The sequence below is a fragment of the Dryas octopetala genome, chromosome 2 (assembly GCF_963921425.1).
Source record: "Dryas octopetala chromosome 2, drDryOcto1.1, whole genome shotgun sequence".
In the NCBI taxonomy this organism is placed as follows: Eukaryota; Viridiplantae; Streptophyta; class Magnoliopsida; order Rosales; family Rosaceae; genus Dryas; species Dryas octopetala.
In genome coordinates, this window is record NC_141367.1 from 14328642 (window position 1) to 14341960 (window position 13319).

General features: G+C 34.0%; 2 protein-coding genes across 3 annotated transcripts; one reads left to right on the forward strand and one right to left on the reverse strand.

The window, feature by feature from the left end:
* Positions 1-168: 168 nt before the first annotated feature.
* Positions 169-5155, forward strand: LOC147293306 (transcription factor bHLH153-like). Of its 2 annotated transcripts, XM_086232179.1 has the most exons (7): positions 169-688; positions 775-849; positions 2449-2574; positions 3239-3304; positions 3575-3640; positions 4187-4234; positions 4563-5155. In XM_086232179.1, exons 2-7 carry the CDS (start codon positions 847-849, stop codon positions 4713-4715), a joined length of 462 nt encoding a protein of 153 aa, XP_086088305.1. In that variant the 5' UTR covers positions 169-688; positions 775-846; the 3' UTR covers positions 4716-5155. The 2 variants fall into 2 exon arrangements, with proteins under 2 accessions (XP_086088305.1, XP_086088304.1); XM_086232178.1 differs by lacking the exon at positions 775-849 and having other exon boundaries at positions 4563-5153.
* Positions 5156-8993: 3838 nt separating this feature from the next.
* Positions 8994-12412, reverse strand: LOC147293307 (selenoprotein family protein). The gene is made up of 4 exons (XM_086233423.1): positions 12212-12412; positions 10807-10865; positions 9532-9713; positions 8994-9197 (listed from the first exon to the last, which is right to left on the reverse strand). The coding sequence occupies exons 1-4, from the start codon at positions 12366-12368 to the stop codon at positions 9125-9127; spliced, it is 471 nt and encodes a 156-aa protein (XP_086089549.1). The 5' UTR covers positions 12369-12412; the 3' UTR covers positions 8994-9124.
* Between the last annotated feature and the right edge of the window lie 907 nt (positions 12413-13319).

A 13319-nucleotide genomic window follows, 5' to 3' on the forward strand; every position in this document is an offset into this window, starting at 1 on the left:
GTTGGATATTAGCTGTCAAATAAAACCCAAAATTTAAAATAACAATAGAAAGTTAGAAACTACTTTTTATTTAAAAAAACATTTTCTTAACTTTATAAAAACACTTTAGAAAGCCTTCTCGCTTCTCTCCCCCAGTTTTCACACTCTCAGCTTCTCTGCTCTGCTCTGCTCTCTCTCTCTCTCTCTCTCTCTCTCTCTCTCTCTCTCTCTCTCTCTCTCTTCCTCTCAGTGTCTCTCGGAGGAATCCCAAGTCCCTCTGCCACCATTTCAGCCTCTATTACTTACCCAGACAAATTTATCTTTGAGTGCTCAATTTTCAGTCATTTCAGTGAAGTCCCATGTTCATAGATTGAAGCAATTCACTGATTCTTTAACTTTCTGATAACTTTCTGGTGATTTTCAGGTATTAATAGTTTGCCTATTGTGTAAAGTTCCATACTTTACAAAGTAAAATCCAAGAAAATTGAAGAGAGTGCGCCAAAAGTTTCACTCTTTAAGAGAGACGAAACTGACATAGAGAGAGAGAGGTAGAAAGGGTCTTTTGAGTAACTGGGTCACTTTTTTCTATAGCTTTAAACCCAAATATCCTGTAGTTTTGGTGATTCTGGAGGTGGGTTTTCAAGACTTTGGCTTAAGCCTTAAAAATATGATTGTTAGCTCCCTCTGCAATGGAGGCACTAGGTTCTCGGTGAGTTCATTAAACTTGATACAATTTCTTTTCAACTTTTGTATATAAAATAGTTCTTGTTAAGAAAGCTATACTTTTTCTCATAGGAATTTTTGGTAGATTTATGGGTCAAATAAATGCTGCAAATAATGCTCAATCACTGATAAAGCTTCTCTTGAATGGTTGGTATTCTTCTGAATCTGCTGATGAGATTTACTGGAACATACGTTACGTCTCGTTATGTGGCATTATCTGTCATCTCAAAATTTCTTTATTCTGCAATATATACCGACGTACGTTTATAATTGTTTATAATTATGAATGCATGTATGTGTGTATTTGGTATTAATAAAGAGATGCTCTTTGATATTAAATGAGGTGGGAAGATTGTGTACGCCGATTAGATATGTTCATGGTTCAATTCATGGTATATAAATTTGTTGTCTGGGGCCCACCAAAATCATTTAATTATTTCAGTTTGTTCTCAATTACTCTCACAGAAACTTATCTATGATTCTGATCTTGTTTTTCTTCATCATGTATTAGAAACTCCATTCAATTCTAATTGTCTGGTTGGTTGATTATTGCCTGTAGATTAGTGAAATCATGGACCTTTGGTCCATTCTAGAAGACTTTGAGTTTTAATATAAAAAGAAAATTTTTTATTTTTATTTTTTTATTATGAGTAGGTGATTGTGTTCTTCATTGTACGATGGAGTTGTTGTCTCTTTGTGAGTCTGCAAGTTTTAATAATTGGTGATTTCATTTTTTTATATGGCAGGAACACTAGACTATATTATATTACATCTTGAGTGTCGAATTGAGGGTAAACCTCTGACCAAACCAGGGCATGTCTTGTTTATAATATAAACATTAATAATGCAGTGATCTTTGCATGCTGTCGTGTATGGCTATAAAACTTGATATTTTAAGGTATACAGAGAATGGCACTAAGCTTGTTATAGTAGACCAACTTATCCAAGTTCCTGGATGCTTCATTTATCAAAATCAAACTTATCGGACGGTCAACTACTCAACTGTAATCTTCTATTTTTTTAGAATTTAGACATCGCCGCACGGGTGCCTTCCTGCAGCTTGTACCCATGTGCATAATTTCCTTGTGTGCTGTACAACTTCCATGGAACCTTGTGCATTACTGTGCCTCATAGGAGGTAAAGGATGAACCCGCCATCCCAAAAAGCTTCTTGAATATCATCCCGAGGTTTAAAAAAAAAAAAAAAAAATTAAAATTGTTAATCTGTAATTAAGATGTCAACAAGTGTTAGTTCATTTTGCATAGAAGAATTCGTTTTGTTTCTAGTGTATGGAAATCGTAGAGCATCTGTTTTCATTATTCCTGCCATAAAGGACTACATTTTGGAGAATTTGTTTAAAAGCATTGATTCATCTTAGTGTGGAACTTATCTGTACCGAGTATTATAAACAATCGACACATTAATTCCTTTTCAGATAATTTTTTTAATGTGTTAAACATCAATCATGTTAATGTTTTCCACCTTTTCAGTTAAGATATCTTCAATCATAAAACACTATGGCAAATGTGTAGTGATTATGACCAGACATTAAGGATTATTTCCTTTTCTGGACCGCTTGCTACACATTTTACTGTCAAGGGAAATACGTTGATAAGTTGTTCTAGATATATTCATCTTCTATTGGGACTTGTGACAGTGTTAGGTTAACGTTGATTATTGGGGTGTGTATTTTTTTGATACTCTTCTTCTCTTATACTTAGAGATTCTTATTCTTTCTTAAACCAGGGGGAAGAAGGGATAGATGTAAGAAAGATGACAGACCACAAAAGAAGTCCTTGCTCTGTTGACCAAAGCAGTATTACTTCTCTGGCATCCAAACGGCATAAGACTGATTTATCCATCTCCACAAAGGTTTCTTTCCTCCTTCCTTTAAATTTCTTCTGTGTGTGTGTGTGTGTGTGGGTGCGATTATTTCTCTTGCATCCAAATGACATAAGATTGATTTATCCATCTCCACAAGGTTTCTTTTCCTCCTTTCCCTCCCTTCAACTTTCTGTTCTTGGGGCATGGGTCCTCATTTGTTTGATGTTTGTGTGTGAGAGAGAGAGAGAGAGAGAGGATATAATCCCATTGAAACTTATGATGTCCAAAACTTAGCTTTACACCAGTATGATTTGATCTTGTTCCTTATTGTGTGCGCACGCATGTGTGTAATGGTTATTTGAGAGCCATTCTAGTTTCAAACAGCCACTTTAAACTTTGAAACTCGAAGCTTTCACCTCAGTGGCCATCAGAACCGTTTTCTGATATCTATAAACTACGGTTTCAAGTGGTACATTTTACCTTGATTGATATCCATGAAAGAAAACAGCAACTATCTCATAGTGACTAGGTGAATGGAATTTTCCTCAATTCTAATCTAAAATTCACTCTAATGTAGTTATTAGTTTCTCATAATGGCTTAAAAAAACCAAGGTTCACCTCATTTTCTCTTAAAATTACCTTCTGAGGCCTAGCCTGCTGGAGATATCTCATTGTGTGCTACTAATATTTTGTTTCTTTGTTCTGCCTTTAGGAGAGGAAAGAAAAGCTTGGTGAACGTATTGTAGCTCTGCAACAGCTTGTTTCACCATATGGAAAGGTACATAGAACAAACTACTCCTTTTCATTAAAGCGTGTAAGTTTTTGAAGCATGATTTAGAATGGTGGCGTTATGACATTAATTGTTCCCTATCAGTTATCTCATGGAATTTGTTGTCATTTATAGTTCTCGGGTCCATCATAGACTTCAGGCATGACCACAAAGTGAATGTCATCTGATGTGCTCATGCTATGTTTATAGTAGTATAGTTTCCAATACTAACAGTTGTTTATGTGCTGCGTGTCTAAAGTGCTCCTAATTTTACTGCAGACAGATACAGCTTCTGTCCTTCTGGAGGCAATGGACTATATACGGTTCCTTCATGAACAAGTTAAGGTTAGACTCTTCATTCTATTTCTAGTACCCAACTTCTTAACTAGTAACTGTTATTACACATATATAATAATAAAACACATGCTGGATTTTGTGATTGGTAATGTCAACTTCTGATGTAATCTGGTATAATAATCATCCTTATATCCTTTCTTTATCCAAAGAAAAACGAAAATGGTTTAGCATTACTTACTATTGCAATTAATGATACATGCTCATATGTATCTTTAGTTGCTCTGAAAATTGAAGTATTTCCTAAATTTAATTAAATCTATGCGAACAAGTAGATACATAAATTCCAAATGGTTGATGACATTGTGGTATGGATGAGGTGCTTCCTTTTTCTAGATTGGTTCATAAAGTAAAAACAATCAAGATGAGTAACTCCAATTTTGCCTCGTTTGCGGGGTTTCAAGTCTGCAACCATGTGTAATGAAAGGGTTTGCTGTTCAAAATCAGCAGATATGTAATTATTTCACTTTGAGAGATGTGTGATGTCTACTACTTGATTTGGTAACATATTTGACTTTCTTGTTTGTGGTGATTTAGGTGTTGAGTGCTCCATACCTCCAAAGCACGCCAACAGCTAAGATGCAGGTGAGCAAAATGTCAATCAAATTTCAAAGTTTGTTTGGTGATCACCCATAAATGACATTAATTGAATGTAACCATATGCCATAATGAAGAGTTGAAGGCATCACTGATGATGGTATTGGATGGGCTTTTAGACTTCACAAGCTGATATCATATGTCCTGCATATGTTATTGGACTAAAAGCAAAGTGGTGTGATATAATATTTATGGGCCAAACTCAAACATACCCCTTTCTTCACACCTCAGTAGAATTTAAAGGGTATAATTGGTTTTACTTTATGGTAAATAACTTAATGCGTAATGAGGTTCACTTCTAATTTTCTTTCATCAGGAATTAGAGCCATACAGCTTGAGAAGCAGAGGTCTCTGTCTCGTTCCTGTCTCCTGTACAGTTGGAGTTGCTCAAAGTAATGGTGCAGATATCTGGGCACCCATTAAGACTACTTCCCCCAAGGTTGAGAACACTTTCTCACAATTCAATTAATACAGTCAATGCTCAGCAGCCAAAAGGGTCTTTAAGATGCTCGATCGAGGCAGTGTAAAGGGTATAACTGATTTCGTTTCTAAAGCTCAACACATTTTTGTGAGGCAAATGCGAATTTGTAACTGATTTTTAGCATGACGCCCTTCAATGTTATTCTGTTATTGAAGGTAGTCATGCTTGAACTCTCCATCTAATGCATTCCCCAACCATTCTGGTTTTTTAACTGGTGGTGGGATGAGCTTCTAGTACTTCTAGTATGGTACTCCTATTTGTATACTTCAGTCTGCAAAAATGTATATTTATATACTTGTGTTGTATGATGATTCTGACCATGAATAATTAATATATGGTCGGGAATATAATGGTTTATAACATAGATGATGTCTTTTCAATGGGAAAAGTCTATTGGTACTCCCCAATTTGTTTGTTATACCCCTTGATTTTTTTTTTAATGGATTATCTTAGGCCCCATTTAGTATTGCTGTTTGGGCTTTAAATACGGTTATTTTCACAATTTTTTTAGGTGTTTGATTTTTCCTTTTTTGGGTGATTGCGATTCTAAAAAAAAATAGAAAATTTTGATTAAATATCAAATATCAATAGTTTTTTAGCAAAGCAGCAAGACACTAAGTTTTTTTAGTTAGATCACAAATTGGTTTGCTATACAGTTGTGATTATTGTAACTGTTTCAAATTCATACAAATTTAATTTTTTTATAAGGGTTTAATGCTTTTAATTTAGGTTTGGGGAATGAAGTCCTATAACCCATATAACCTATAGATTAAATATTAAAGTTTAAATCTTATAAATATTGAAAAAACAACAAATCAATAAAAAAGTTATGACTGTTAGACAATCACAGCTCAGTATAACTATGTTTTTTTAAGTTAGTACCTAAATTGAAATTTAATATCTAAAGTGAAATGACAAAAACGTTTTGGTAGTTATAATGAAAAAACATTGTAATTTGGTACCTAAAGTCAACGAACCTAAAAACAAAAGATTTGTGGGTTTTGTAATTCTATCCATGCTCAAACGTTGATGGTGTTCTTCATTTTCATTAGTTTTGGGTTTAGATTCTTTCTTCCAACATAGAGATTTTCTTTTACTGGTATTTTGAAACATGAGGATTTTCTCCTTATTTATTAAATTTCTCTGAGGATTGTTCAAGTTTTTCAAATCAGTCCTTCAGTGTTGGTTTTGTCGTGCCAGTAGCTTGTCTTGTGTTTTTAGTTTTGTCAAAAATTGGGTTGGATTACTCGCTAACAAGGACTGATGATTGCTCTTGAGCTTCACAAGACTGTGATGTTCCTGTGAATGACGCAATATGATTCATATGCAGTGCTTGTGTAAAGAAATGTTATTTTTCTTCTACCACGTGGTCCTTATGCTGGCTGCCACAAATTAATGCTGATCGACACATCCTGTATATATCTCTATTAAGCAAATTATGGCAACGGTTTTCGAACTTTACCATTACTATTACTTTGATCCATGAATTTGTTTTTTGAATTTTATTGTCCGCAAAATTTTATCTGTGTATCACTTAAGTTTATTATGTCAATTTTAGTCATGTGCATGTGAGCAAATGGTAAGCTACCTCCTATTTCTTCTCTCAACGTGATATATGTGATTAAAATGACAAAAATATAGATGAAATTAATGGAATGGACTAAAGTGATACATTAGTAAAATTTCGTGGATTATATAATTCAAAAAATAAGTTTGTGGATCAAAGTGATACTCAAGGAGGACCATTGCTATAATTTTCTCCAAGTGGAGGAGTGCTTGAGTTTCAACTTAGTGGTCAGCAGTTCGAAACTCAGTATAGCCACATTCCTTAATTTTTTTATTGAATAAGATAATGTCCACCTTTACCCGAAAATACCCCTACCAGTATGCAATGTCAACAACAAATGCCACATCAGCATTGTCCATGTGGCACTTAATAGTTTTTTGGATTGAAATTTTAATAGAAGTGCTAATTTGTAGGTTTTTGATAGTTGGTAGATGTATTTGAAATGTTTTATAGTTAATGAACCAATTTGAAATACCCCCTATAGTTGGTGGGTGCATTTTATAATTGAGCATTTTTTCTTTTACGATGAAGTGAAAGTTCACAAAAAATGCACAAATGCCAGAAAAAGTGCTTTATTTTATGAAGTAAATGAATAAAAAAATCTTCAGCATTATATCCATTTTAGTAATTATATAAGGTCATAACACTTCAACACCAAAATTCTACTTTTTATACCCACAAAAATTTTAAGATTACAGTTTACTAAACGTCTAATAGTTTCCACGACTGATTATTCTCGCAACATAATTTAAAATAGCACAACAGAACAAACTGGTCCTGAGAGATATATTATTCCTTTCACTCGAATAAAACCTAGTCAGTAGACAGTGGACTTACAGTTTACATGCTACGCTGTGTCATTATGAAGTGGTACTTATTTATAAAGCAAACCTTACAATTCTATAAGGGATATTATTCTTTTAATATGAAAAAACATAACCAAACAAAAGGGTAACATTTGAGACAAAATCATACAACGATATTTCCTTTTAGGAAAGCCAAAACGAAACAAGCTCACTAATGTGACCCGCCAAATTATTGTAGGACAAGTTTAAGCGATTTAGAAATGTCAAAACTCGCCAAGCTCGAAGAAATTTCACTAGAAAGTTGATTCATCGACAAATTAAGAGATTCTAACCATCTCATATTACTAATCTTTGAAGGGATTGTTGCGGTCAAAAGATTTTTTGATAAATTCAAAGTTTGCTAGCCAAGGAAGCTGGTCAATTCCTCAGGAGTGTTCTGCTATACTCCACTTCTCTGCCTTTTGTCACTAAGATCGCATTTCTCCCTATACCCCTCATTATCAGCCCATGGAAATGAAAAAATGGCATTGTCTGGTTTTGGCAAGTTGGCCATGGCACCGAAATTGTGGAAGCACTTTCGAATTGTTCCTGACAGATTGTTATATGCAAGGTCCAAGATTTGAAGATACATGAGATCACAGAGTTCATGTTGATCTCAACTCTAATTCAGAGTAACTTATAAATCACCAATTCATTTATAATTCTAATTATTTTATACAAATAAATGTTAGTTAGTAGTGAACTATATTTTTTTCTTTTGAGAGGAATGATTTGAATTTAGAACTTCTTACCACAAAACTGAGAGAAATATCATTCCTTTCACTCGAATAATACCTAGTTGGTTACTCTTATTTTTAACATTCAATTTCTTTCCTTCACTAGACCACTGCGAAGGTGCTGACCTCCCAGTGCCTTGGTGAGGGAAGGAAAGATAGAGGGGAAAAGAGAGCGTGGAGGAACGGCAACCGAGTTCTCTAACTGTGAGCAAATAAATAAATAAGCACATAATTTACAGTAAGTACAAAAGTCATCAAAATGCTAATCAAATGGCAAAACGATTTTCAATTTAACTGTTTTACCAAATAATGATCCTTAAATGGAAACTCAATACATTGTTAGTTTGAATTATTAAATCATACTGCAAGGTGGTTCTCAACAGTGTAAGCATGTATTTTCTTAAAAAGATGATGTCCTAATGTATACACATTCAGAACGTAGAGAAAGAAAGGTTTTGGAGCTTGATAGATCGTGGTATACATTTTTGGTATAACTTAGATTTATCAGCTTCATATATTACTGATAGGTGATGCATGCTATCTTTTCCACAATCATGGGTTTGTACTCGGCAAATATCAAGCTATTTTACAACTAAAAAAAAAGTTATTTTTCTTTTCATAATGGATAGGCTTATTCATCCAATGGAAAATTCCAGTCGGTTTTAGACCCAATGAAACTTTAGAACAAATGGAAAATACTGTATGGTGCCTAGAAGCCTTCTATGCTCTCCAGCATAAATGACTAAAAGTGCAACTGGGGCTCTAAAAAAACCAAAATGAAACTTTTGAAATTTGTCTGTACAACTTTTTTCTTTCTTACTTTAGAGGATTAGAACTTGAGACCTTGGATGTAAATACTCTTAACCACTGAAGTTCGAATCTTCCACACAATTGTCTTTGAGATTGAAAAAAAAAAATGGTGAATGAACCATGGCCAATGGGATGGATGGCTCGGTTTTTTTCTTTTATTTTTCTTTTATTGTTTCTCTCTTAGTTAAATGGTTAGAGTTCATAAAGGTTTATTATGTTGGGTTTAGACTGTAGCCCTAAACCCAAGAGAATTTATGAAAGGAAAAGAAAAATACCGCCTAGGGACCTAAAACCAAAAATTCTGAACTTCAACTGAAAAAAGAATCCTTCTATTAATGTGCCCAGTATCACAGTATAATATTTCTAAGAAGAGGATCCCAAGATACATGATCATTAAGATACAGATTAAGGGAGTGATAGAAGATAATAACAAAGCATTCAAATCGCTGAAGCAGCCTTTACCTTCCCTTCAAGAAACTGCAGTATATGTTCACGCTTCCAGTTGTCGATTCTGTGATAGAGAAAATTATATCTAATAAGTTGGTAGAAACTCGATTATTCCCCAATAAGGGTACAAATGGAAATCAAAGATCTAACAAAACAAGGTATGATATCATTATTACTTTTACTAAACCCTAAACAATGGCCAAACATTCTCAATGCTACCATGGGATTATAATTTACATGGATAGGTTTAGGCAACAAATGTTGGATAAATGTGATATCATAAAGACAAACAGACAAGGCGTGTAACTCAAATTGGACTGTCCAACTATGAGAAAGAAAATGGGAGGGGGTATGTTCACTTTTTATATCTGAATGACAAATAGTAAATAAATGCTCACCTTATTGTTTCCTTCCGTTCGCCCGCATCATCTAGCATGATCAACTTTGGTGGAGAATTAAAAATGTATTGAACTTTAACAGAAGGGAACCGATCCTTTTCTTCTTCAATGAAGCCAACAATTTCCGGATAAAAAACCAATTTCCTCATGCAGACCTCCAGTATGGCACCAGAATAGGAAATCTGTAGTTACAGATTCACATTAAGCATTTCATTTTCTTCTTAATAAAGGTTGGTAGATTGAAGTCTTAGATGGAACATACAATTTGAAAAATTATGTTATGTTCAGTGATGTATATCATTTTAAAATTTACTGTTAGTCTTGATTGAAAATTCTGAAAACATCCAAAATTCCCCTAAAGTTTCCAATAGGGCTTTGTCCATTAAATCATGACAAATTTTTTCATAAATTATCTTGCAAAAAGAAAATCTCATTCCTTTTTCTTTGTTCTTAAATAATTCTATAATATGAAAATAATGCAACCAAGATCGGTGTAAATCAACAATCACTACTGATAGATGTGGAACTTCAAATCACACAATTTATTTAACATGTATTAGTATATGAAGTTTAACTATGGAATTTATTAAAAAGAGCTTTAGAAGAATGGTGCATATCAGCAATGATATAGGTTATGGGTACACTAACTTCTATTTAATTCATAAGAGGCCACAAAATATATAGTTGACTAGTACAATTAACAAAAGAGTCTATATGGCAGAGAAAAATGAGGGTCGGCAAAGAGCTTTTTTATTTTTATTTTTTTGGAGAAGGGCAAAGAGCTTATTTAAGATGTACAAAAAGGTCATGTTAGTGTTAGGGGTAAGAGGTTTAGAGCACTACTCCTAATGAGTACAAAAGTAAAACCTCTCACGAAAACAATTAGCCCCTGCTTTTTTATTTGTAGAAAACTTTTTACATTCCATAATCTGAATTTTCACTTTGAGTTCCTATGTTGGATGTCCCTGATAATGAATAGATGGAAATAATGCTTTTATCAAAATCAAAATTTCAAAAAGAAAAAAAGAGAAGCAGCAGAAAGTGTACACATGATCACTAACCCTTTATGCATTTTATGTTATACATTATCTATGATTCTCCCCTACCCATATGGCCATGTCTATATCTAATAAAGCACACACATTACAAGATTAGAGCTATTTGGGGAAACAATTTGGAAATTTTAATTAAACCCTTCAAACCCAACAGCATATGAGTAGATTAAAACATTATTTCAACTTCCACAAATCATCTTGTGTACAACATTATTTATACCTTGGTCATGGAATCGTCAGAATCCTCAGTGCAACACTTCATACAGTCTGATACCAATTCTGCAATCAAAACATGGACTTCAGTATATTTAGAATCATAATCATGCTGGAAGTAATACAAACCACACTTATGGTTGGCAGTCAAAATGTTAGGCAATTATATAAGAATTAATAATCCCCACAATTCAAGGTTCTCATGTTCCAACACCTAACCTCTTTTCAAGTTACAGTTAAAACAACAAACAACTAATGCTCTAAGTCTATGGTTAAATTATTTAGAGAGGTGAACATAAGCTGGGTTGTACCAAAGGGGTGTCTTACTCTGTTAAGTGAAAAGCACAAACTTTTAGGGGGTGGGAAGAAGGCTAAAGTTCTGTAGGGATGCTTGGTGCTTGCTGCAATGTGGGTTATTTGGCTGGAAATGATAAGAGAATTTTTGAAGACAAAGATGTGGATAGGTACGAAGAATTATGGGACAGTTAAATTTTGGGCTTCAGTTTGGGCATCAGTTATTTCAGAATTCAGGAACGTCTGCTTAGAGTTCAGTTATTTCCACTTTTGCTTGACTAAAGGCAGCTTGTTAATCTGCTTAGGATTTAAGGCTTTTGTGTCATGTTTTGGTTTGTTTGTAACCCTCTGCTATGGTTGTTGTCTGACTGTTTTAAACTTTCCTGATCTATCTTTGATAGTGGACTTCTTGTCCACTGCTATGTATTCTCTTTTTTGCATAGCATTAAAATCTGTTTCTAAACAAAAAACAAAAAAAAAACCATGTAAGTCTGTTTACATTACTTGGCACTGAATATAGTTCAAGTTAAAGGTTCATATAGTTCTGCTCTTTCTAATATCTATATGCTACATCAACATGCCTACATGGTAAAAATGAATCTTGACAATGCCAAAGCTGCCAACTTCAAGAAATGAATACCTCTTCAGATCTCAAATTTCCAAATCCTATGAAAACTTATACTTCCTATGAAAACAAACAAATTCTTACATGTGTAAATGAGTATCTATGATTTCATCCACAATCCCACAAATTCAATAGAGAACCCAAGATTAATTGAACCAAATTCACAACACTCTAATGCATTTTAGAAAGTAGAAGAAGCAGAAGTTTTCGATTCCCAGTCCATCAATTACCAATCAATGCTAATCTTGAACACCTAAAACTCCAATTGTAAATCAAGTAAAACACTTTAACACCACAATCTTCAAAACCCATCAACAACAATTCCCAAAATAACACAAGGGCCACCAAAAATTTACAAAAAAGCAAAAAGATCCAGGACTTTACAGAGATAACTAGCAAGTAATACGAAAGCAAATCCACAAAATATGTGGAACAAAGATGTGTTTTTTTTTTTTTTTTTTTTTGAGGAAGAGAGGAGATTCGAATGGGTAACCTTGGTCTTTAACATACTCAGCCAAAGTGTTGCAATCAGAGCACAAAGCAAGCCCTGTAAAACCAAGATTCTCACATTCCCTTGTGCTCAGCTGCTCTTTTGATTCGCCTAGAGGTACTACCACCAACACCAGCAACACAGCGATCCACGCTCCCATATCTCTCTCACTCTCTCAACGAGTCTTTGGGTGGGAAGCAACAATTGATCGTTCAGGCCTTTGGCCTTTAAGGGTCCTAAAACGGCGTCGTCAGGGGTGGAGAGATGACAACAACATTGTCGTTTTTCTTTAGAGGCATTAAGGACTAAGGAGGGTTAATTATGAAAGTTGCCTCTTTTTTTTTTTTTTTTTTCTTTCTCTTTTTCTTCGACCTTTTCTCTCATTATCCTCTTTCTTGATTGTAAGTCTCATGAATAGAACTCTCATTTTTTAAATTGCCCATTAAAAATTATTTTTGCAAAAAATAACAGAATAAAAAAATTCCTTCATATTAGTCCAAATATATTATAGAATTAATTACTCTAAGGTACCTTTTACTTATTGTTTTTACTCTCTAGTGCACCAATTAGTTTTTTTTAATAACAAGGTAAGTTGTAGCTAGCTGGCTTATCTTGAAATCTGGTCAATTGCCATTTTATTTCCTTTTTGTCTTTCTCTTTCTTCTCTCTTCACGTTCATCTTCTCTCTTTATGCATTTATGCCATTTGAAGTCAAACTGCAGTTTTTTGCATTTTTCTGCAGTTTCTGAAACTGCAAGTGAACTGAAACTGCATAAAAAACTGTAGTTTATGCAGTTTACAGTGAACTGAAACTGCAGTTTCTGGAATTACAAGTGAACTTTCTGCAGTTTCTGAAACTGCAAGTGAACTGAAACTGCATAAAAAACTGCAGTTTATGCAGTTTACAGTGAACTGAAACTGCAGTTTCTGGAATTACAAGTGAACTTTCTGCAGTTTCTGAAACTGCAAGTGAACTGAAACTGCAGTTTCTGGAACTGTAAGTGAACTGAAACTGCAGAAACTGCAATTTATTAGAGTTGAAACTGCAATTTATTGGAGTTGCTGACTTGCAGTTTCAATTTATTAGTGTTTTGGCATGTTGCAGCTGGTG

Excerpts from the sequence above, each read along its gene's own strand:
- LOC147293306 (XM_086232178.1), top strand. The coding sequence starts at position 647 with ATGATTGTTAGCTCCCTCTGCAATGGAGGCACTAGGTTCTCG. Across the intron at positions 689-2,448 it reads ATGGAGGCACTAGGTTCTCG|GGGGAAGAAGGGATAGATGT; the intron begins GTGAGTTCATTA and ends TTCTTAAACCAG. Across the intron at positions 4,235-4,562 it reads CGCCAACAGCTAAGATGCAG|GAATTAGAGCCATACAGCTT; the intron begins GTGAGCAAAATG and ends TTCTTTCATCAG.
- LOC147293307 (XM_086233423.1), bottom strand. The coding sequence starts at position 12,368 with ATGGGAGCGTGGATCGCTGTGTTGCTGGTGTTGGTGGTAGTACCTCTA. Across the intron at positions 10,866-12,211 it reads TGAGTATGTTAAAGACCAAG|AATTGGTATCAGACTGTATG; the intron begins GTTACCCATTCG and ends TTTTGATTGCAG. Across the intron at positions 9,198-9,531 it reads GAACGGAAGGAAACAATAAG|AATCGACAACTGGAAGCGTG; the intron begins GTGAGCATTTAT and ends TCTCTATCACAG.